The 24,762-nt window shown below is 43.1% G+C and overlaps 2 protein-coding genes across 2 annotated transcripts in view; one reads left to right on the top strand and one right to left on the bottom strand.

The window, feature by feature from the left end:
* Nucleotides 1–248: 248 nt before the first annotated feature.
* Nucleotides 249–13,127, top strand: LOC124863605. The gene is made up of 6 exons (XM_047358057.1): nt 249–362; nt 1,575–1,758; nt 2,889–2,992; nt 3,083–5,704; nt 11,001–11,209; nt 11,304–13,127. Exons 2-6 carry the CDS (start codon nt 1,575–1,577, stop codon nt 11,371–11,373), a joined length of 3,189 nt encoding a protein of 1,062 aa, XP_047214013.1. The 5' UTR covers nt 249–362; the 3' UTR covers nt 11,374–13,127.
* LOC124863606 (synaptic vesicle membrane protein VAT-1 homolog) overlaps nt 11,820–24,762 on the bottom strand; it is a 39,912-nt gene continuing 26,969 nt past the window's right edge. The window contains exon 6 of the mRNA XM_047358059.1: nt 11,820–16,838. Within this exon, the coding sequence (XP_047214015.1) occupies nt 16,557–16,838 (282 nt within the window). The 3' untranslated portion in view covers nt 11,820–16,556. The remainder of the gene's footprint in view (nt 16,839–24,762) is intronic.

Here is a 24,762-nt window from a genome sequence, read left to right as displayed (position 1 = left end):
AGTGTGGTTAGGTTTTTATTCTTGTGTAGTAACACATTTAGGATGATAAAATATTTTCTGTTTCAGATCATCTGATAACTCTTTGCTCTTTGACTTTATCAGATTAATATTCCTCTTTTTATTTGAGCAGAAAAGTAAAAACAGTCAAAGCACCTGCAAACATCTTAAGTCTAACACGTGTTTGTAAACATGTTATAAAGTCAACGCTGCTCAGCAACTCAGTGCGGCGACCTTTAACCGCCCCCTAGCGGGAAGAAACCAAACAACTTGTAGTTAGTTTCACTTTTCCTCCACTGCCTGTGAAGAGTGGCGATCTTTGCGAGTTACCGAGAAAGGAGAAATCAGCGTGAAACACACGCAAGGTCAGTAACGTTTACATCCGAGGGAAACCCGCAGTGCTACACCGAACAATCTCATCGTCTGTGTTGCGATCAGATTCAGCTTAGATCTGTCTGATTTATTCACTTCCTTGACATTCGCCTTCGAAATGTGGCCTGCCTTATTGCTGTGGGGTAATTACGCGCCTCTGACTGATTTCTGGACACATATTTGACAGCAAAACGATTGAAAACCAACACAGGTTTTGGAAACAGTGCATACGTAAATGGATTCCTGAAAGGCGTCATTATGTGTAGTAAATAAGTGCTGAATGTAGTCAAAAGACCTGCAAACTGGTTGGGAGGAGGAAGAGGAGGAAAGAAGGGGAGGAGGGGCATTAAAAAAAAAAATTAAGTCAATGGTAAACAAATATCACAGATTGTTGCTTACTATAATTACATATAAAGTACCATATGGAAGCCTAGTGATTTCTTCAGCTTTAAAAAAATAAAAGATGATTAAAGTAGGGCTGAAACAACTGATTTGATTAGTCGTGATTAATTGATTATTGAAATAATCGTCAACTAATTTAGTAATCAAATATTCGTTAACTGGTGTATACAGTCTCTAAAAGATGCCATTTGCTAAAAGAGCAACCCACCTAGAGCAGAAATTAAGCCAAAATTATTTAGAAAATATGTAGATTTTGCATTTAAGATTAAAAACCCTTTCTGTCGGTTAATATGCTCTATCCAAAACTCCTCAAGTGGCATAGCTTCACCTGGTTCAAATTCTGTAAAATATCTCCTTTAAAGCACCTTTTGCTATCCGATTATTAATCAATTAATTGAAAAAAAAGTTGATAGACAAATCGATTAGCAGAATAATCATTAGTTGCAGCCCTAGATTAAAGACACTCCAATGTGAAGTTGATTGCCATTTCTTGTATTTTTGCCTGTATAAATATAAGACATCTTGATTGAGAAGGATTTCTTTTTGTATATTGGTGTAATGTCCTGGTAACCCCAGGAGAGGGTGATATAATATGTGACATCTCTTTGTTCCTGTTTGTAAGGGTGGGGTCCTTATAGTGATGCTCCTAGAATTAACACAGTTCTCACGCTTTCGTTTTATGTCACCGTCAGGATGATATTCATGATCAACGTCTCTCCAGGAACGTTTTTGATTGGTTGTCCTGTCTCAATCTCGTTTAGAAAGTTTCTCCTACTGAGCACTGATCTTGTGTCTTCCAGCAGATGTCAGAGGCGGGCAGGATTGTAAGAGTGAGTGGGCTGCCCACAGACATGGAAGATGTCAGGCTGAAAGACAAGTTACTCATTCACTTTCTCAGAACAAGGAATGGAGGAGGGGAAATAGACCATATCACAATTGTGAAGTCAATGCCTTTATATGCTCTCATCACCTTTGAGGACAGTGCAGGTCAGTGGGGTTGAAGTGTTTTCTTTCATAAACAACCACAACAACAACAACAACAACAACAAAAAAAAACAGTGTGTGAATAAGTAAATACACCTTGCGGCTTCCATATGAATTAAGAAGGAAAAATCCTGCTAACCAAATGCATTGAATAAGTATTCATCAGTGTTTCAACCTGTGTACAGTAATAGCACAGTTTTGCACATTTGCTGGTCTGGAGTTACAGGTGAGTGTTAACACAACACAACACTTGATGCTGCTTACCAATCTGGGAGGATTCTTTCCCAGCAAACTCACTTCAAAGTCATGTCAAGCTTGGTTGAGGAGGGATGATGATTTGAGATCATTTGCAGCCTTCTAGTCTTTGATTTGACCATGAACTCCTCTGTATATCAAGCTGTTCTAGAATCAGATTTGAGGACAGTTGAAGCCTAGGAAAAATCTGATCATGGAACAAGACAATAATCCTAAATGCAACAGCATATCTACAACAGAATGGCTGAAAAAGAAAAGAAAATAAAGTTTTTCAACAACCCAGTCAAAGTTCAGATATCAAAATAATTGAAAGCTGTGCAGAAACAGTTGTCCACTAGTCTCTGTTAATTTCTCCATAATTATGTGAGAGACTGATAACGTCAGACAGAAAAAAACTACTTCAAATTACTGCTGCACAAGGGGATTCTGAAATCTATTGAACCAATGGGATGTACTTACTTTTTGACACACAGCGCTTCCATTTTGGCTTCATCTTCATTTATTAAAGACAGTACTACATCTGCTGTGTGGTTTTCTACATTTGACGTTTGATTTAAATTATTGTAGATCCTAGTAATGACCTAATCATTTTTTATTATTTCCTGATACATGAAACTCTTTAATTGAAAGAGGGTGTACTTTCCCATGGCAGCATTACCACTCAGGTCATTCAGCACAACTGAAAGAATCTCCCATCAATCAAAATTTAGATTCATTCATTTACATAACATTAGTATAGTATCTCTGCTGTCACCAGTGATTTACACTGAGCTGAAATGCCTGCATGCGAGTCTGTGGAGCAGCCAAAGGTAGAAACGCTTAGTCAGGATGCTTTTCAGACTCTGATTGATTTCCTTCCAATGACCAAACTCACACAGTGGCACAGAGAGTTGTTCAACACCGCTGCCACATTCTGGAAATAGATGGGAAGAAGTATGAACTCAATGTTTCACAGCATCCCGAAAGCTTGGACCCAGACCAGGTAAAACGTATCACAATTTTGCACAATCTTTCAAGAGATTCAGTAAGAAACATGAGCTATAATTGTCATTGTCATTGTTATGGGTTTTAGGTCGTCTTAAGTTTAACAGCAAGGGTTGACTACAGCCGGCTTCCTGGGGGAATCATGGCGCTGAAAAACCTTCGTAAAAGTCATCAGGATGTCAAGATAAACCCTAATGCTACTGAGAAGTGTTGCACATTGTTTGGCTCGTACTCCAAAGTGCAGGCTGCTTTGGCCCAACTGCTGTGCCATCCTGGAGGTCCAGAATTCTCAGAGAACAAATACTCAGATCCAGCTGCCTCCAGCAGGATTTGGTCTTTTCAGAAATCACAGAAGCCTCAGGTATCAGAAGATCGGAGGAGAAACTCTACCAAGCACAAAGAACACAAAGAAGAAGAAGATGACTCTGACCTTTCAACAGAGGGGGAAAACTTAAGCTCAAACAGAAATCTGGCACCTGGTGGTGATGACTGGGAAGCTGCCAATCACACAGACAGTGCAGCTCAGCGCTCTCCTACTGCTTTCATAGAGGATTCCTCTCTGATTGTAGATGCAGATGTGTTTCAGTATCTGCAGAAGCACTGCCAGAAGGAATACCAGCAAATCCTCAGTCAGTTCGGTGTTGAGGTGGTGAATGAAACAAATCAGGGCCTGACCACTCTGTTTTTGCACATTGCTGACACAGCAGTGGTGAATGAGGGTCAGGACTGCATGAAACTAGCTAAAAATGCAATAAGTCGACTTTACCAGGAGAATGAGGCAAAGATCTGTCGAGACCAGCTTCCTAAGAGTATCCTTCGCCCCAGAGGAGGACTGCAATGGCTAATAGAGAACTTAAGTGCAAGATTTCCAAAGCTTCTTCTAAATGAAGATAAGCTGAATATTTACTTTATTGGTAGCAGCAGGGATGTATCTGAGGCCAGGCACTCTCTTTTAATGGGCCACGAGGAAGATAGAAATCAAAAGGAGGGTGTCGCCAGTCTGCTTAATTTCCCTTCATATAATTCCGGCTCATCACCAGTTCATGCTGATGAAGAACAATTGCCGCGGACTAAGCCTCACACTGAAAGACCTTTGGATGAAAGGTCAGATCGGACGCTGATATCAGAGGAAGATGAACTAAGACTTGATGGAGCCAGAAGGTATAAACTTGCTGCTCGGTTTAAAGATTCAGGACTTGCTGGTTTGGGCAGCTTCCCCTTCCGCCCAAATGCATCACCCAGCAGGCAAGCATGCCAGGAACCGATTCTGAGGCACAATGTGCTCTCTGAAACAACAAAGATTTCTGGTGGAGAGATTTCTAGTGGAGGCCCTCAAAATACAGGAGAGGACATATTGTTCAAAAGCGCTTATACATCTTCTCCATCTGTGTTCACAAAGATTGAAGCCAATTTAAACATAGGTATGGTAGATACCAGACCAAAGAATTTAATATCCCAGTTTGCTCCTTCCAGTCTTCCACAAAGTACGTCACTTCCACCTTCTGGGTCTGGATCTATTTTAAAGCGAGCCAATAGTTTCTCAGGAACGCCTCAGCAGAAAGCTCAAGTCTTGGGTCAGAAGAGCCACGATGATTCAAGTAAATCCACAGCCAGAGTCTGGAAGCGGTCCTCCAGCTTTAGTAGCCAAACAGTAAAGGATACACAAGAAGTCCATCATGACGAGATCTCAGTTTCCCGGGTTATGTGGCAGTACATAAAAGAAGCCTACGGCACCCGAGTGGAGGACCTGACCTCTGATCTCCAGATGGAAGAGAGCTTCTCCGAGGGCAGTCGGGATTTGACTGTTAGATTAAAAGGAGCCGACTCATCCAAAGTGAAATTATGTCGGGAGCGTCTACAGACGCTTGTAGATTCAGTTGCTGCCGACTTCTCGGTTCAGGAGCTGCGCATGTCTGAACTGGACATTTCAAATCCTGCTGATGAAACCTTACAGGCTTGCTGCTCTGAGGTGCGGAGCCGCTTCAAGAAAGTTGTTATCCACACGATGAAGAAGAGCTTGTATCTAGTTGGTCCTGAACAATTGTGCTCTCAGGTTGCTGCTACACTGAAGGAGGTATTTTCTAGAGAATCTGAACAACATGACTTCTCAAACCAAGTTTTGCCATTGAATGCACCCCAAAGCAGAAGGGGATGCCTGGATAGCAGTCATCAAGTGATAGCATCCACTCAAACTGCCAAGGCTGAGGGGAACAGTAGGACTCAACAATGGAAAACAACCTATGACAGAGATGTTGGGGAGAAGGGGCTTTTTAATGGATCAAATAGCCAGTCAGCAGTAAAGAAAGAGTATGTCTTCAAGGAGAAAGAGGATGGACAAACAGTTGAAAAGAATCCTTTGAATAGCAAGAAAAAGAGAACATTACATGCTACCGAAATGGATACTACAGGGCATAGACCTGCAGAGACCCAGAGCACTTCAGAGGAGGCCAGATCAGGTCTGGGAGGACGGGCTTCCACATGTGTTTGTGGGGAGAGCAAGAAGTCATTGGTGAGGACAAAATGTGAGCTCACCATGTGCACAGCATGCCTAGAAACAGTGCACACTTACTGCAAGGTCTGCAATAAAACAGAGCAGACACCCCGAGGCATCCACGGAAAAATGAAGACATCCAAACTGAACCTGAGTTTACCGGGTCACAAGGGCGGTGTTATGAAGATCACTTACCATATTCCTGATGGTATCCAAGGGGTATGTAGCTTACTTAGAATCAATCTTTGCTGTTATCTGATAAAGAGCTTGTGTTTTATCTCTTAAAGTGCCTGTTAGGACTTTCGCCTTTACAGAGAAAGCAACCGAGACAACAATGCAACTCAAAACTTGAGTTTCTGGAGTAAAATAGACCAGAATGTCCAGGCAAAGGCAGAATGCTTTAACAAGAAAAAGAAAGTCGAGGAAAGAGCAGACCTTTAAATATTCTGTAATATTCGGCCAAGAGCATAATCTCTGTGGTTCTGGAAACAATTTTCATCCAAGCTTCCGAGCTATAAAAAAAAAAGAACAAAAAGTAATTCAAGTTTCTTCCAGTATTGGTGTTTTTAAGAATGTAGCTTTAGCAATGCAAATTTGACCCTTAAAAACAAAAAATACTTCCAAACCCTGATCTCCACATGCCGTTTTAACTTGACTTGCAGTCTACTCTACAGCATTAATTCTACAGTTTACAGTGATATATTTTCAACTGCAAATCAAAGTGTATTTCATGACTCATTGCACTCAGCTCCACTTGCATTTCCCATATGAAAATGCATATTGTCTAAAGAAAATCCTGACTGCAAAAGATTGTGGCCCTGCATGCAGGCTACTGCTGTGGTGCTGCAGTGTAACATGTGGCAGGCTCTCTATAAATGTGGCGCCCGTTGTGAAAAAGGTTAAAAATCCTTAACAAGATTAATCTTTCATTGTGGTAGAATCAGCCTTTATTTGGAGTTTATTTTTAGGGGAAAAAATTGAGTCACGACATCAGGATTTTTTTTTGAAATGCCAAAATATTGTAAATCCACTTTGTTAGCCCTTACAATACATTTTGTTGTGTACTGGGAGTCTGTAGGAGTGCAGAAAAGTTTATTTTGTCTCTCGAGGTGCTGCGTCGATATCTCTATATTCTGTTTGGGTCATATTTTTGAGTCTGTTCAGTTTTCTCCATTCTCTATTGTTTTTTTAACTGTTACATCACAGTATTTGCTGCGGAACAGCTAAACAAGGTGATGGACCTTTGCCTAACTAATTTTGCGTATCCGCCATTTTTATTTCTTGCTGAGATTTTGTAGTCTAAGCTCAAGTATGTCGGGCTGCAAGTGGATAAGTCTAAATGTGCGGTTGCTGGGTGTATCAACCCACACAATTCATTTCACCGTCCTCCAGCATCAGAACCCATTTGAAGCTTATGGTTAAGAACCCCTCATGATGACTACAAAATCGAGGCACGTGACGTCGCCCGGTACGGCGGAGCCGGGGTCCCAGCCTGGAGCCAGGCCTGGGGTTGGGACTCGTCGGAGAGCGCCTGGTGGCTGGGTTGCTCCTCGCGGGACCCGGCTGGGCCAAGCCCGAACGAGAGACGCGAGACCATCCCCCAGTGGGCCCACCACCTGCATGGGGAACCGTGAGGGACCGGTGCAAAGAGGATTGGGCGGCGGACGAAGGTGGAGACCTCAGCGGCCCGATCTCCGGATGCTTAGGCTGGCTCTAGGGACGTGGAATGTCACCTCGCTGGGGGGGAAGGAGCCCGAGCTTGTGCGGGAGGTCGAGAGATATCGACTAGAAATAGTCGGGCTCACCTCCACGCACAGTGTGGGCTCTGGAACCCATCTCCTCAACAGGGGCTGGACTCTCTTCTACTCTGGAGTGGCCCACGGGGAGAGGCGGCGGGCTGGGGTGGGTTTGCTTGTCGCCCCCCAGCTCAGCCGTCTCGTGTTGGGGTTTACCCCAGTGGATGAGAGGGTCGTATCCCTGCGCCTTCGGGTTGGGGAGAGGTCTCTGACTATCATTTCAGCCTACGGGCCGAGTGGTAGTGCGGAGTACCCAGCCTTCTTGGCGTCCCTGTTGGGGGTGCTGGATAGTGCCCCTCCTGGGGACTCCATTATTCTGCTGGGGGACTTCAACGCCCACGTGGGAAACGACAGTGACACCTGGAGAGGCGTGATTGGGAGGAATGGCCTCCCCGATCTGAATCCGAGCGGTGTTTTGTTATTGGACTTCTGTGCTAGCCATGTTCAAACATAAGGGTGTCCATCAGTGCACTTGGCACCAGGATACCCTAGGCAGGAGGTCAATGATCGACTTTGTTGTCATATCATCAGACCTTCGGCCGCATATTTTGGACACTCGGGTGAAGAGAGGGGCTGAGCTGTCCACTGATCATCACCTGGTGGTGAGTTGGATCCACTGGGGGAGGAGAAAAACAGACAGACTTGGCAGGACCAAGAGGGATGTATTCAACTCTCACCTCCGGGAGAGCTTTGACCAGATTCCGAGGGATGTTGGAGACATAGAGTCTGAGTGGACCATGTTCTCCACATCTATTGTCGATGCTGCTGCCCGTAGCTGCGGCCGTAAGGTCTGCGGTGCCTGTCGCGGCGGCAATCCCCGAACCTTACTGCCGGTGGACACCGGCGGTAAGGCACGCTGTCAAGCTGAAGAAGGAGTCGTATCGGCTGTGGTTGGTTTGTGGGACTCCTGAGGCGGCTGACGGGTACCGTGGGGCCAAGCGTGCCGCGGCCCGGGCGGTGGCAGAAGCAAAAACTCGGACCTGGGAGGAGTTCGGTGAGGCCATGAAGAAGGACTACCGGTTGTCCCCTAAGCGATTCTGGCAAACCGTCCGGCGCCTCAGGAGGGGGAAGCAGTGCTTCGCCAACACTGTTTACAGTGGGGGTGGGGAGCTGCTGACCTCGACTGGGGCGGTGGAAGGAGTACTTCGAGGATCTCCTCAACCCTGCCATCACGCATTCCCTGGTGGAAACAGAGGTTGGGGACTAGGGGTTGGACTCTTTCATCACCCAGGCTGAAGTCACCGAGGTGGTTAAAAAGCTCCGCGGTGGCAGGGCTTCGGGATTGGATGAGATCCGCCCTGAGTACCTCAAGTCTTTGGATGTTGAGGGGCTGTCATGGTTGACACGCCTCTTCAACATTGCGTGGCGGACGGGGACAGTGCCTTTGGATTGGCAGACTGGGGTGGTGGTCCCCCTACATAAGAAGGGTGACCGGAGGGTGTGTTCCAACTACAGGGGGATCACACTCCTCAGCCTCCCTGGTAAGGCCTACGCCAGGGTATTGGAGAGGAGAGTCCGGCCGATAGTCGAACCCCGGCTTCAGGAGGAGCAGTGTGGTTTTCGTCCCGGCCGTGGAACACTGGACCAGCTCTATACCCTCTACAGGGTACTCGAGGGTTCATGGGAGTTTGCCCAACCGGTCCACGTGTGTTTTGTGGACCTGGAGAAAGCATTCGACTGTGTCCCTCGTGATGCCCTATGGGGGGTGCTCCAGGAGTATGGAATCGGGGGCCCTTTACTAGGGGCCATACAAGCGGAGCAGGAGTTTGGTTCGCATTGCCGGCACTAAGTCGGACCTGTTCTCGGTGCATGTTGGACTCCGGCAGGGCTGCCCTTTGTCACCGGTCCTGTTAATAACTTTTATGGACAGGATTTCTAGGCGCTGCCAAGGGCCGGAGGGGGTCTGGTTTGGGGAGCAGAGGATTTCGTCTCTTCTTTTTGCAGATGACGTGGTCCTGCTGGCCCCCTCTAGCCAAGACCTACAGCATGCACTGGGGCGGTTCGCAGCCGAGTGTGAAGCGGCTGAGATGAAGATCAGCTCCTCCAAGTCCGAGGCCATGGTTCTCGACCGGAAAAGGGTGGTTTGTCCTCTTCAGGTTGGAGGGGAGTTCCTGCCTCAAGTGGAGGAGTTTAAGTATCTCGGGGTCTTGTTCACGAGTGAGGGAAGAATGGAGCGGGAGATCGACAGACAGATCGGTGCGGCTGCCACAGTAATGGGGGCGCTGTGCCGGTCCGTTGTGGTGAAGAGAGAGCTGAGCCGAAAAGCGAAGCTCTCGATTTACCGGTCGGTGTACGTTCCTACCCTCACCTATGGCCATGAACTTTGGGTCATGACCGAAAGAACAAGATCCCGGATACAAGCGGCGGAAATGAGCTTCCTCCGTAGGGTGGCCGGGCACTCCCTTAGAGATAGGGTGAGGAGCTTGGCCATCCAGGAGAGTCTTGGAGTAGAGCCGCTACTCTCCACATCGAGAGGAGCCAGTTGAGGTGGCTCGGGCATCTATACCGGATGCCTCCTGGACGCCTTCCTCGGGAGATGTTCCAGGCACGTCCCACCGGGAGGAGGCCCAGGGGACAGCCCAGGACACGCTGGAGGGACTATGTCTCTCGGCTGGCCTGGGAACGCCTTGGGCTCCCTCCGGAGGAGCTGGAGGAGGTGTCTGGGGAGAGGGACGTCTGGGCGTCTCTGCTGAGTCTGCTGCCCCCGCGACCCGGTCCCGGATAAAGCGGAAGATGACGAGTACGAGGGTTAAGTTTTATTTGTTCATGGAAATTCACCCACATCAGTGGGAAAATTCCTCTTTGTTTGGGCGAAGCACTTCGAGGATGAGCGCTTCAGCAATTTTCGCCAGTATCAGGAAGGATTTGCCGAGAAACTTCATCTGATTAATGTGTCAGTTCATTCTGTCTATGGAAACAATGGACACATCGATATGACGTCTTGACCATTGTTTTGATAGCAGTAGCATTGTGCCTTCTGCTTGTGTTAGTGCTGTGAGCTTCTTGAGGATATAACACTACTGCATGTTTTGAAAAGTATTATTACATAAACACTTCTGACTTGTTTTTGCCGTTTTTGTCTTGTTTCTGCGCCACTAGATAATTGTATCTCAGCTATTAAACTACAAAAATGATCGAGCGGGGCGGAGTAGAATGGTCTTTGGACTGGATGGGGGGTGGAATGTGAAGTGCCTCAATAGCATTTAAAGAGACCGCACCAAAACAAGTTGCTCTCAGACAGACTTCCAAACAGGGGTAAAAGGGGCCTGTGGAGCTCCAATAACTAGGTGTTCAGACCAAAACATTGCAGTTCCACTTTATACCGACCACAATTGAATGATATAAGTGTGAAAAGGAAGGATTTAAAAGAGAGATATGTCCCCTTTCAATAAAAGTCTCGCTTCTGCCAAAAAACAAAAACAAAGACCATCTCTGAGTCTTACAGGAGGATAATGATGTAACACAAATGGCCAAATCAACACAAACGTTTAAGTTAAATTGATGATAAAAATGCTTTTGTCTGTACCTGACTGTTGTAAAGTGCCTTGCGACAACATGTGTTGTGAATTGGCGCTATATAAATAAACTGAATTGAATTTTTCAACAGCTCTACATTAGGTGCCAATAATTGCAAAGAGGTTTATAGCTATGTCACTTGTACTGTGCTATGAGTTGTATATCCTAGGACTGTGGTTCAAATGTGTTTTATCATTGATCAGGAGGGTCATCCATCACCTGGAAAACCATTTAAAGGGGAGGTGTTTGAAGCCTTCCTCCCAGACAGTGACAAGGTGAAGACACTGCTTCCCCGGCTGGAAAAAGCCTTCAGGCAGGGACTCACCTTTACAGTGACTGGGAAAGGGACACAGGCCACTGTCACCTGGGACTGCATCCCACACAAGACCAGCTTACAGGGAGGCAAAGCTCAGTGAGTGAATGCAGTTTGAAATCAGGCCACTTATGTTACTCTACAAATCTGAGCTAAATTATTAAATTAAACTGAATTAAATTATTTCTTTCAGAAAAGGGTACCCAGACTCCAGTTACTTGACACGCTTGTCCAATATCTTGGCTTCCAAAGGGATTGAGTAGCCGTCGGCCAGGTCAAAATGGCAGCGAAGGAATTTTTACTTGTAATTTTTCTTTTTTGTTTAAAATCATTTCTTTTCATGTCTTTTTTTTGGTATTATGTTGTAACATGTCCTATTATGTCTTATTTATCAATTAATGTGTATATAACAGAAATATGGCAATGGAAATAATATATATATATTTTTAGATTTTTTAAAAAATTGCTCTAAATTTGCTTAAATGTTCCACCATCACATTTTGCATCACTTCATGCATTTTCTCAAAAATGTTTTCTACCTTTTCAGCTTATTCAGTTTTTAAACAAATATTTTTTTATGGTATTATGTGCACATTACTGTATAGTTAGGTACCTTGGATCATTCTGTATGGATTTAACCACAATCCATCTGGCTATTTGTAGCATACTGGAGAACATAAATATAAATAAAAAGAGCACATTTCCTGACTTTTTTTTAATGCTTTTTTTTATTAGTCCTGGAAAACATGTAAGGCATATGGTAACATTACACACTTAAGCGTTACAAGCTCTAAAGGCCATGTGGACAGCATGGCACCACGCAGTAAACCCAGAGTCAAGCACAGAAGCAGCATCCGTTCAAAGGGTTTAAAAAACAAAGTCGAGACGAGAAGTGTGTTTTTTGTGTTTTTTCTTTTTAACCCAAAAAACATCAGAGTGAAGGAAATCTAGAAATCACCTGTTGGATGTGCGTAAAAAATGACCAGTGCTGGCAGAACTCCTAACAGGAGGAGGGATGTGAAGTGAGCTTTCCAAAGCATTCCCAGAGATAGGTTAAGATGTCACCTGGCTTTACCAGCAGGCCTTGGCGATGCCCGTGCTGAAGATGAGAGTAGGGATTCTGTGGTGCACTGGCACTCTCCTCCTTCACACCACAATACTATGTAGAACTGATGAGACACTACACACACATATGCTTTCTTTTCTGGTTGACTAAACATGCATTCTAATATTGTACTGTACATGAAAAGCCCAGGCAGATTGTGCTGTGTTCATTGCATTACCTTAAAAGAGACTGCTAAGAACATACGAGCTGCAGGCAGATGTTGTTTGAGTCAATATGAACCACAGCCTGATCCTCCTCTCACATTGGAAGTGGATGTTGTGAAGGAAAATCATACATTTGGAGTTTGTGTCATAAACATAGTGGAACAGCAGTGTGTGTGTGTGTGTTAGTAGTGAGGAAAATTGCAGTTCGGAATGACCTGAGAAACCATATAAAGAAAAAATGAGCAGATGAAGATGAGCATTTGAAATACTGACCTCAACATGTGTCTTCTGGCCCTAAATTTCTGGTGTTAATTGGCACCATCATATCTAAGAAGAAAACAACATCGCCTATTTTTACATTGTAATGCTTTTTTTCCCACCATGCATATTTGGGTTGATCTTGCATAAGTGTCTGGAATGGTTGGGAAACCACTTCAAGATGACATACAATCCGGGTTCACCATCGTGGAAAAGCTTCCAGACGGCATGCCAAAGTAGGAAGGTGGTGGGCCTCATCTTAACCAGAAGATCCAGACATGTGAAGCACCGCCTCACTGATTAAGTTCATCTCAAAGGCATTAGCCCCAAAGGACCATTGGGAAAATGCTGGAGGAAAAAAAAAAAATCCTAATCTGTTTTCCACATGCAGATGGATGCATGCAATATCAAATTCCAGATGTCAAACCCATGTTTTATTTTCTGTGAAAGTGAGTGCAGAGGAAAAGGGGCTGATACCGGGAGGACTTTTGGCTGTCTGCTAAACTGCTGCACTTGCCAAGAAGCTCTGCAGATGCAGTGCAGCTTCAGTCAACGGAGAGCGCCTGTAAAGCGGAAATGTTGCGTCTGGGGGAGGCTTGGGCCAATCAGCCAATATGATGGGCTTTGTTGGGCTGTTACAGTCTCTGCATCAGTGCACAGCTGTATGAGAACATCTGCTTTCCTCACTTGATATACGGACCATTTGGAAACATGCGTGCAGGAACATGTGCACAGAAAGGAATGCAGCAAATTTTGAATTTTAAGGGAAATCTAGTTGTCCTTTTAGTGAAGTTTTGAGTCCTGATCTCTCCTTCCTTTTAGTTGCTGTTACAGTTGTAAACACAACAGAAGGATACTCTGATTGTGGAAGAAAATGACACAAACACTTTGAATTGAGGTAACCTCTGTGGATGGAGAGAAACTCCGTGCCGACCTTAGCCTGAACAACCAATAAAAACTCACAAACGTTTTGAAAGCTACAAGGAAAAAGTCCCAGGATAGTCTGAAATACAAAACTGATACATATCTAAATTTTTCTCCTTCCGGGTTGATGGAAATGCATCCAAAGGCAGAATCTTTTTTTTAAATATATTTTTATGCACTGTTAATATTCAAAGCATTGACAGAGGAATATACATACAATTTGGCACACATGGTTTGGACCAACAAAAAAAAAACCAAACTTTATCACATTTAAAAGGAGTGCAGGTTAGCAGGTCCCCACAGAGTACTGTATGAGCTTTGAACTTTAAACCCTTGGATAACTAAAAATCAAACAAAAATATAAAGGTAAATCAAAAATAACATAGTAAGTAAAACATTTTTTCTTTCTTTTTTTTTTACTGAAGCAATTGCTTCTCACATGGCACTCTGGAACAGAAGCACCGTCCACAGGTTCACAAAGGGAGCCCAGCAGATTAGAACAGAACACTAACCAGAGGCTGACAGAGCACATCACTCCCCACACCAGTATGGCGGTTGCACCCCAGTCCATTTCACCCAGCTCCGCATTTTGCTTCCCACAGCCAAGGAGAAATTAAATGCATTTGAAAAGTTGGCCCAAATGAGGGGGACCTTCACACAAGTGAATGTGTTTGTGCCACCTGCACTGCAAGGATGAGATACAGGCTGCAAATGTAGAGCAAAACACCACCCCCAACCTCCCCCAAAAGCCAGGGTGGGACAGGAGTGCCACCGCCATGCTTGCAAGTGCATTAAGATCAGCGAGCAGAGTGCAAAATACTAATACCAACTGTCCTCGTAACACAGGCCTCTTATCAGACAGGAGGGGGAGATGGAGGTGGAAGGAGGGTCGTTGTGACGCTACATCATACTGTAGCAGAGTCGTGTGAGGTGGAAATGTGGCAGGTAGGGTGGGGGATTTTAAAACCTGACAAACGACCTGAGGACACACACACATCTTCACACACAATGGCACACCACACACAGCACATGAGGGAGGCCACTCATGCCAACACAAAAACTTTTTTTTTTCCATTTGTTTTTTGGAAACAACTTTTTTGTTTGTTTTTTACAAAGTCACTAGTCACCATCTGAGTCTGAACAGTGAAGCCAGACTCAGAGACAGGCAGGCAGGCAGGCAAGAGTCATGTTTAAAGCTGATGACACCGAGATGCAATTTACAATGTCTATCAGGGGGGATCAAGGTGCTAATTTAGCAAGCAAAGCAAAAACTAAAGAAATCTGTAAGGGGGTAAATACTTTTTCACAACCCTGTAATTATTAAAAGGGACATTCCAGTTATTTTCATTGTTGGAGTTACTGACGTAGTTTTAATATTAGTCATTAATAACAATTATAAAAACTTAGCTGGATATGAACCCAACTGCCAATATAAAATTTCAGATTTTATACTAGGTTGAAATTAGGTTAGTGATATTAAATGCTTAAAAACTGCTTCACCTTCTCCTTTTATTCATATTACTAAAACATCTACAACCTGTTGAAATACTGGCTGACAGGACCAAATGCTAGCAAACCCAGAGAGAACAAGGCACAGAGAGAGGGAATTAGAGGAGGAAAAAAGAGAGACTACAGAGCCATCTCTGACGAGCCTGACGCCTGTTGCTATGCCGACCATATAGAGGGAAACAGAAAGAGGAGGAAGAGGGAAGAGGTGGGGAGGCAAAGCATGGACAACAGCTCCGGCTGAATTTGCCTCTCCTGGGTCAGCGTGATCGAAAGGAAGTATGGAATGCAATGAAATTCCTCTTGGACGACCAGGGAGGAAAGAATGTCTGGAGCAAAGGAAAACAAATACCCCCCCAAAAAAACCCTTAACCTTTTTCACTTGCTCAATTCAAGCACCTCACTGTCGTGGTGCGACAGTGGCTCTTTCATCGGATTTAGAGCGTGCATGTCTGTGTGTTTGCACAGAAACAATTTCTCTCTTAATTGACACCCTGCACTTCTTGCCAACAGTTGGTTAGCCAGAAAAATCTGTAACTAAGGAGAAGGAAGCTGGAAAATAATATCAGCCACTCTATTCAACAGAGTACAGAAAGGTTCATTATGAGAGGAAATTCATATTCAAGCAAAGCAACGACATGAACTTGATTGGAATTTGATGGGAAAGCATTTCTTTTGCTCAGTAGCTCCTAAGTAGTTAAACATGATGATCAGAAACTACAATGAAAATATCTCCAAGGGAGGTGAGGTGCATCAGCCAATCAGATGCATCTCTGACTCATCCTTAGTGACATAACTGAGCTGGACACAGAAAACAACATACAAGTGGGTGGGTGTGGTTCTCGGTTTATCCGCCTGCCTTTGGTGCCTGTCTGTGGGTCCGGCTGGTGATGCTGTGGGAGGTGAGTGTGGTGGTGGGGGGGAACTCAGCACAGTGAGGGGGGAAAGCGGAGGTGGCAGGTGGAAGTCAGAGCAGAACAATTTAGCATGGTGGGAGTCGAGATGCAGAGGCGGCTCGGGGGTCAAGGGTGGGGCCAGAGTGTGAAAGGAGATTAAGGTTGTCAGGGAGATGGTAATTTGCCCCCAGGCTTGGACCAAACCCACCATCCTCCAAGGCTCTCCTGATGCTTTGTTTCCAAATAGCAAAAATCGATTAACACTGTGAGAGGAGAGGGTGGGAGATGAGATTAGAGCATATACGGGGTTGTAGGATCATATTTTCTTTAGAGGCAAATATAAAGAACAGAAGAGGAAAAGGGAGGTGGGAGCAGCCAGGCCTGAGTAATCACCCAGTAGGTGAGGCAGAGGGGAGGTAAAAGAATGAGATTGGTGCGATAATTTCAAATTTATCCCAACTCCTTCCCATCTTTGCTACCACTCCACCTCCATCCCTCTGCAACTCCACCACCAAGCTCAACCCTGCCACCTCCCCTGCTCCCAGGACACAAACTCCCTGCTGCTGGTCTGCTTGACTATCCATCTTTGCCTCTCAGTTCTCCTCCTTCTTGACCTCTTCCTTCTTCTCCTCCTCCTTCTCTTCCTTCTTCTCCTCTTTTTTAGGCTCCTCTTTCTTCTTGTCATCCTTCTTCTCCTCCTTCTTTCCATCGTCCTTCTTCTTGTCATCCTTCTTCTTATCCTCCTTCTTCTTGTCCTCTTTCTTGTCCTCCTTCTTGGTTTCCTCCTTTTTCTCCTCCTCCGGCATTGGCTCGGTGGTGAGGATCACCTTGCCAATGTTGTTCCTCTCCTGCATCTTTCTCATAGCATCGCCAACCTGGAGGAAAAACGTTGGATAATCAGAGAAATCTAGATGACAGGACCAATAAAGCAAAGAGCCCAAATATATTTCTAAAGAAATCTTCAATGAACGTGAAGATGCCAAGAAAAAGCCAGGTTACTCTCAAACTAAACAAATCCAAAGCAATATCTGCTGCTTTGCTGCCTGTTATCTATAATCTTCTGCCAGCAAAAAAAACCCAAAAAACTAATTCAGGCTTGTTTTCAAATATCAAATAGTATATGAGATTTCAGTAATATTTCAAGGGAAATTAAACTGTTTTGGCCCTATGCAACAAGCACAATGTGATAAAAGTGGCAAAAAAAAGTATCTATAGATCAAACAGATAAAACTAACCATTTTAATGTCATGTAATTTTATTTAGTAGTGTTCAAAGCATTTGAAAAGCTGAATTTAGAGTCATTGTCCTACTGTTTATTGAAAGGTTTCATTATACAGGAGCAATTCAGAAGTAGAAAGTATTCATCTGGATGTATCCATCTTTCAGAATCATCAAGAAAAATCTTGTAATTGTGTTATTTAAAACCTTCAGACCCCAGATTCATGAAGTTATTTTTCAAAGGTTTGTTTCCAACAGTTAGTATTATCTTTGGTGCCACTGGTTATTTGGATGTAGTTATGGGACCTATGATCTCAAGATTTGCGCTGATTGTTTTAGTTTAGAAATCGAACATATTTTTAAAGCCAGGTTTTTCTGCGAAAACTGACATATGATTGACCCTGAATGCTGAACAACTGGTTGGACACTCCAAAATGTGATCTTTTTCCTATCAGGTAAACCACCAAACCTACAGAGCTGCACTGACAACCATCTTTGGGGTAGGCACTGTTACAGAGTGAAGAAAGTTAGTGGTTTTCAAAATTATTGAGGTGTTTGAAAAGTAAGTCAGGGGAAGCACAAAAGGTTTAAAAAGCCATGTAAGATGAAACTGGATTTTCTATGACATTTCAAAACATGTCTGTAGATCATTCAGGTATTGAGTGAGAGCAAGACTTTCTGTAGATAACAGCAAGGCTGAATGAAGAAAATAAGAGTCGCTGTGTTTAAATCTTTTGAGCTTTTAGGCTATGTCTGTTATGGAGGATGCTGGATTTTGACATGCGTGCAGCCCTTGAGTTGAGATAGTGATCTACATTCTTGTTGGGGAATAGACATGAAGACACTGTTTACTGCTAGCATAGCTAATTGCACTAATCGCTAAAATAAGATGTTAAAATGATTTAAAATATCATCACTGCAATGCTTCTGTCTCTGTTTCAAAATATTAGTAAAACCATGTTTTACAATGACTCCTCTTTCATACATGTGGTGCGATAAATACTGCTCTTATATTTTTTTCTATTATCGTTCTTAAAGAGAAATTTGAATCAGCTAAAACTGGTATTGGGAAGTGAAAGCCTTACAAAAAACAGAAGAAGTCTGATTGGTGCATCTCTGCTGTTGCACTGTGTTAGCTGTTGATAAGAGCATAAAATGATTTCTGTAAAACCACTGAAACTCTCTTCATGGGGTTTTCTTTTTATAACAAGACATAGTTGACAAATAGACTATGGAAGTTCATATTTCATGTGATGTTCATATTTCATCACGTGTCCTCATCTGTAATTATGTTTTACATACATTCTTGTAGCAGCAATAATCTCCACTCATGTAAGAAGCTAAGGACAAATTAAAGAGTCTTTGTCAATGTATGTCTGCCTACGATGCAGTTCTGCTTATAATTCTGACTGCATAATGTCAACAAATTCAGATGAAACTTTGCAATGTTTATTAAAGTCTCTAAATTCTAAGGCTAAAATGTACATTAAGTAAAATCCATCTCCTGTTCAAACCTTCTTGTACATTACTGAAACAGTCACTATTTTAAAATACCAATAATTGTTTGCTTGTTTTAAAAATTGTAATATGAATCAAAACAAGTTACAATGATAAACGTATGCATGTCTAAGTCTAGTGTAGAGTTATTGATGCTAAAGAAAATGTGCTTTACAATGAAATTGCTTTAAGGCCAGTGGAAATAAGACTGCCAGCAGCAGAAATGCTGCACAGATGGTCTTGTTAGTGCTATTTTAAGACTTGAAGATGTGTACATATCCTTTAAATGTACCCATTCATCATGTTAAGAACAGCAATATGTTGGTGCCTGTTGCAAAAGATATCTCAACATATTCCTGGAGAATTTCTACCCTCGAGTAAATGGTCTTCTCTAGCAACTGCCCCTGAACCCCCATGTGGAGATAAATTGACCGAGTGGCTCTCCATCATAATGATGAGTGGAGGATCCCAGCCAAGATCTGCTCCACCCTCCTCCTCTTTTGACCACAGAGCTCTGTCCACTGTCTGTTTTTGTCTTCACCACACCCCCCCTCGTCTTCGTTCCTCCAATCCCCCACCCTATTTGTGCAAGGCAGGCAGACCACCTAACAACCAATGCCAAGGCAACAAGGCCATCTCCTAGCAACGTAAAGCCTTGCTGAAACGTGGCTCTGACGACTCCGACACATGGGAACGAAGGGCGGGGGGTTGTATAAAAGTGAAGGGAGGGGGTTGGAGCAACTGGTATCCTTCAGAAGAAGAGGAGGGATAAGTTCAGGAATAACAAAAATCATTTCTATGTAAGCGGAAAGTCAACGTGAGAGCGGCTGAGGCTCTTTCAACCATCTCTGCCCCACCTCTAAACTGCTCTTTCTAAGATAAAAACCAATTCCTCGACTCTCAGGTACACTACCTGTACATAAAAGAATTCAAATATAGAGGATAGGAGTACGCAGATGTTTATGCATTAAAACATTACTGGAGTGCCTTTTATGTTATAATTTTAAATATCTCTTTAGGTTTAAATAGGGCTTCAGAGGAAATTTTCCAAAGAACCTCTCGAATTCTCCTGTCCAAGGTGACGAGAGGACAACAGCTGAGACATCTAATTTGTGGGATCTAAAATTCTAACTGTTATGGCAGAGAAGCAAGAAGACAGGCATTGTTTAAAGAACATCATAGAAAATCAAATTTGCCACAAGACATGTATAGGACATGGCAAACATGTTCTGGTCAAATGAGAACAAAAATTGAGCCTAAATGCAAACATATTCATTCCAGCATTTGTGGTGGAGAATTAACCCTGAAAACTGACTGACTTATCAGACTATAAAGTAAATACCAGGACATTTTAACACAGCTTGAGTTGCTTTCCACATGCTTGTCCCATTTATGAACAAGCATGTGGTGTGATATCACCTTTTGCTAGAGGAACTTTTACCACAGTCCGTTGAAGGAATGGCCCCGTGATATCAAACTGCAACATAGCAACCAGAAATTGCTTGGTGTACTGCCCTGCAAGTTGCAGGGACTCATCAGTTGGTGCAAGCCTTTGGGAAAAACTTAACGCACAAGCCAAATCCGTATTTTTGATGCAAACACAACACAGTCCTTCTTTTACAGAACTGGGCCCATTTCATCTAAAACCTGTGGGAATAAGAAGTAACTCTTGCCCTATTATCTTATGTTTAAATGTGGATTTGACATAAAAAGGCAATAAATTATGAAAAACTAAGAACTTTAAATCCCTGTACCAACATGGCTCCTCCTGATTATCTTTGCAGATGTGCAGGGCAGTGAAAAAGTTGTTGCCCCCTTTCAGATTTTGTTTGTCTTTGCATTTTTGTCACACTTCAATAGTTCAGATCATCCATTAAATTTTAACTTCAGACAAAATAAAACTAAGTAAATATAAAATGCAGTTTTAAAATGATGATTTAATTTATTTAAAAATAATAATAATTGCACCCTAAACCTATTAACTGATTGTGCAACACTTGGTTGCAAAGTCTGCCATCAAACGTCGATAAATGACTGACTCTTTTACATCACTGTGGAGGAATTTTGGCCCACACTGGAGGATTTCAAGCATGAATGGCCTGTTTAAAGTCACATCAATAAATCTTAATTGGATTTAAGTCTAGACTTTGACTAGGTCACCTCAAAAGCTTAATTTTATTTGGGATCTTGGGGCAAATATTTTATTTTCCTTTGGTCAGCAGTGGTTTTACGCTGATGATCTCATATTAATGTCATTTTAGCCCAGTGTCTTTAGTATTGTTGAATCATGAACAACTACCCTAACTGAGGCATGCAAGGCCTGTAGCACTTTTAGTGTTTTCTTTGTGACCTCCAGGATGAGTCGATGTGCTCTTGGAATAATTTTGGTAGGCCGCCCACTTCTGGGAAGGGTTTGTAACCCTCTCCAGATTGATGAGGGTCAGTGAGTTTGTTTCCTATCTGCTGAATTTCTTTAAATCAGCTCATGATGTCTTGCTTTGTGAACTCTTTAAGCCTACTTCTTGTTGCTAGACAGGTTCTATTTAAGTTATTTATTAATTCTTTAGGTCAGGCAGTTATCAGGCCTGGCTTGCAAAGACTTGTAAAACTGAACCAAAGGAAAGTGGGTAATAAGTTAATTAATGATTTAACAAAGGGGGTGGGTAATTTGTCTTTCCACCCAGGCCAGGCTGGTTTGAATAGATTTTTTTATCTCTTGATAAATTAAAACATAATTTAAACTGCAACAGCACTTTATCATATGGATCTGTTGGAGGAAACATGCATGCTAATTTTGCAAATGATGTTTAAGCAGGTTTATAGATTTCTCCCATAAATCAGAGACATGCAAAGGGGGAAGGGTTGTGATGAAAGGGGTCAGGGCGTGGCATTTACACTCGGGTTAACATAATTCATCTACTGCTCCCTGGTAGCTTTTTGTCTTGGTGACACCATGTGCAGGAGTATCAGTGTCAGCAGACAAAAACCTAAACACTTTACACTAAAGACATGACATTCACCTTTATCTCTTCTCTGTATCTCCACATCATGTCTTTTTTCATACATCAGGGCTCCTCCCTAAGATAGACGCATATGCTGACTAAAGGATGTCGCCATAGCAACAGAAGAGAAAGAGGGAAAAAAAGATACACTGTGAAAAGGGAGAAAGAGAGAATAAAACCAGATAGAGAGAGACAGAGAGGGAGTCAATAACCTAAGGATGGCAAAAAAGAAGAATCAGATATAAAGAGCAGACAGATGGAGAGGCAGAGAAAGAGTGTCAGATGGCGAGAAAGACAGCGGGTGTTTCTCTCTGGCCACACTCGCCCAGCCAAAATACTGACCAGCTCTGACTTTGACAACAGAAGATGTCCTTATGATGCTCCCTTTTTTATCCATTCTCCCTCTCTATTCATATCTGTTAGCACTGTTATTTTGTCTGCAACAATCAGAGCCTGTCGGCCCTGGAGACTTTTGCTGCACGAGACACTGAGTGTCTTGTGGACAACTTTCGGTTTCTGATAGTGAGTCTTCACGGCCACACCCAGCTGCTGCAGATCCTACCAGCGAGCACACAAAGACCACCTGGCATTCATGTGTGTGTAAAGCATTTTCAAAATGTAAAAAAAATGAATGTAATTCAGGAATGACTGCGGCCAAGTCGCAATAAATCCATCAGGGTAAGAACAGGAGGGATGGATTCAATTAGTTTAACATCCAAATACAGATGCTCTTCAGGAATATTTACTTCCTTTTTAGACAAATGAAAAACAAGTACAAGAACAGATCAAAGAAAATGAAGGCCTAAATTCCTGTTTTAACCAATCAAAATTGTTTTCTGTTGATTCTTAATAAAGTTTTCTTTAAAATAGCAAGTGGAAAGCTTCTTAACACTAGATCTGTGAGGTGATGTGGGTTGGCCTATCCCCAAAACTTCCAGTCTGATCTGAATGATCTTCTGAAAATTCATAATGTAGTATAATGTTTGTGGTTTTGGAACAATATATTTTTAAAACCTATACAATGCTGTAAAAAGTATCTGCCCCATTGGAGATTTCTTCTGTTTTTTATTATCAGACAAAGATAAACTTAGTAAAACCAGAGCAGTTTTCAAATGATAATTTAATTTATTTGTTAAATCCTGAATTAACTGTGATTAAGCACATCATTTTGGACAGCAGTGTTTAACTTCACTAGCTGCACCCACACCTGATGACTGTCAGACCTGTAGAATCAACAAACTACATTGAGCTTTAATTATTGTAATCAGGGATCAGATATCAGGATGTTGCAGCTGTTACAGGCTGGTTTTTATGAGCTGAATGAGAAAATAACCGGAAAATCGATTAATCTGAGCCAATCACCTTGTCCTTTGACTATTTAAAACCCATTTTCTCTTCAATCTTCTTATTCTGAATGAGTTCATCACATCAAATTTATTTTGTGTTTGCCCTGAGTGTGGTTGCTGTTTTTATCCCCAGACTCTGTAGGAGCATCAGAAAAATGAGACTTAATATGCTGATCAATTTATGAATTTCATAAATCATGATGCAAATCTGACCAGCGACACACACACACACACACGAAACCCAATGTGTTGCTGCCCTTATGACGTTCTTCTAACTTTTTACTCCAATTCATAAACAGTGTTCGATTTCAGGACGCTGCTTCTTCATGTTGGTTTCATATCAACAAGGAACATGATATTTTAATCATAAATGTAATTGAAACTGTTTTTTTGATGCAGTAATAGTTATTTTGGATAAATCTAATTCCATAAACACTCTTGGCATTGGTAAAGTATTTTATGCAATTAAAGTTAGCTATAGATTTCTGATCATCATCTTCACTCAACCCATCCATCTGCTCAATTCTTACTCTTATTTCTCCTTCAGTCTCAATATTTCTATTTTGCCTATGGGATGCATGTAACTGGGTGCATGTGCATATACAGGTATGTATTTGGATGTGTACATGCATGCTCACACATGTAGATATGTATGTGTGCGTACAAGTATATGTACTTACACTAAAATATGGATCTTTTAAGTTACATTTGATATACACTGCTCAAAAAAATAAAAGTAACACTTAAACAACACAATATATATCCAAGTAAATCAAACTTCTGTGAAATCAAACTGTCCACTTAGGAAGCAACACTGATCAATCCATTTCACAGCTGATCAAATGGAATAGACAACAGGGAGAAATCTTTGGTGATTAGCAAGACACACTCAATAAAGGAGTGGTTCTGCAGGTGGGGACCACAGACCACTTCTCAGTACCTATGCTTTCTGGCTGATGTTTTGGTCACTTTTGAATGTTGGTGGTGCTTTCACACTCGTGGTAGCATGAGACGGACTCTACAACCCACACAAGTGGTTCAGGTAGTGCAGCTCATCCAAGATGGCACATCAATGTGAGCTGTGGCAAGAAGGTTTGCTGTGTCTGTCAGCGTAGTGTCCAGAGCCTGGAGGCGCTACCAGGAGACAGACCAGTACACCAGGAGACGTGGAGGAGGCCGTAGGAGGGCAACAACCCAGCAGCAGGACCGCTACCTCCGCCTTTGTGCAAGGAGGAACAGGAGGAGCACTGCCAGAGCCCTGCAAAATGACCTCCAGCAGGCCATTAATGTGCATGTGTCTGCACAAACGATTAGAAACCGACTCCATGAGGATGGTATGAGGGCCCGACGTCCACAAATGGGTGTTGTGATCACAGCCCAACACCGTGCAGGACGCTTGGCATTTGCCAGAGAACACCAGGATTGGCAAATTCGCCATTGGCGCCCTGTGCTCTTCACAGATGAAAGCAGGTTCACACTGAGCACATATGACAGACGTGACAGAGTCTGGAGACACCGTAGAGAGCGATCTGCCACCTGCAACATCCTTCAGCGTGACCGGTTTGGGACTGGGTCAGTAATGGTGTGGGGTGGCATTTCTTTGTAGAGCCACACAGCCCTCCATGTGCTCACCAGAGGTAGCCTGACTGCCTTTAGGTACCGAGATGAAATCCTCAGACCCCTTGTGAAACCATATGCTGGTCCAGTTGGCCCTGGGTTCCTCCTAATGCAGGACA

The sequence above is a fragment of the Girardinichthys multiradiatus genome, chromosome X (genome assembly GCF_021462225.1).
Source record: "Girardinichthys multiradiatus isolate DD_20200921_A chromosome X, DD_fGirMul_XY1, whole genome shotgun sequence".
Classification (NCBI taxonomy): domain Eukaryota; kingdom Metazoa; phylum Chordata; class Actinopteri; order Cyprinodontiformes; family Goodeidae; genus Girardinichthys; species Girardinichthys multiradiatus.
The sequence above is the reverse complement of the archived record's forward strand: the minus strand, read 5'-3'. Positions and strand labels throughout refer to the sequence as shown.

Excerpts from the sequence above, each read along its gene's own strand:
- LOC124863605 (XM_047358057.1), top strand. The coding sequence starts at position 1,575 with ATGTCAGAGGCGGGCAGGATTGTAAGAGTGAGTGGGCTGCCCACAGAC. Across the intron at positions 5,705-11,000 it reads TTCCTGATGGTATCCAAGGG|GAGGGTCATCCATCACCTGG; the intron begins GTATGTAGCTTA and ends ATCATTGATCAG. Across the intron at positions 11,210-11,303 it reads TTACAGGGAGGCAAAGCTCA|AAAAGGGTACCCAGACTCCA; the intron begins GTGAGTGAATGC and ends TATTTCTTTCAG.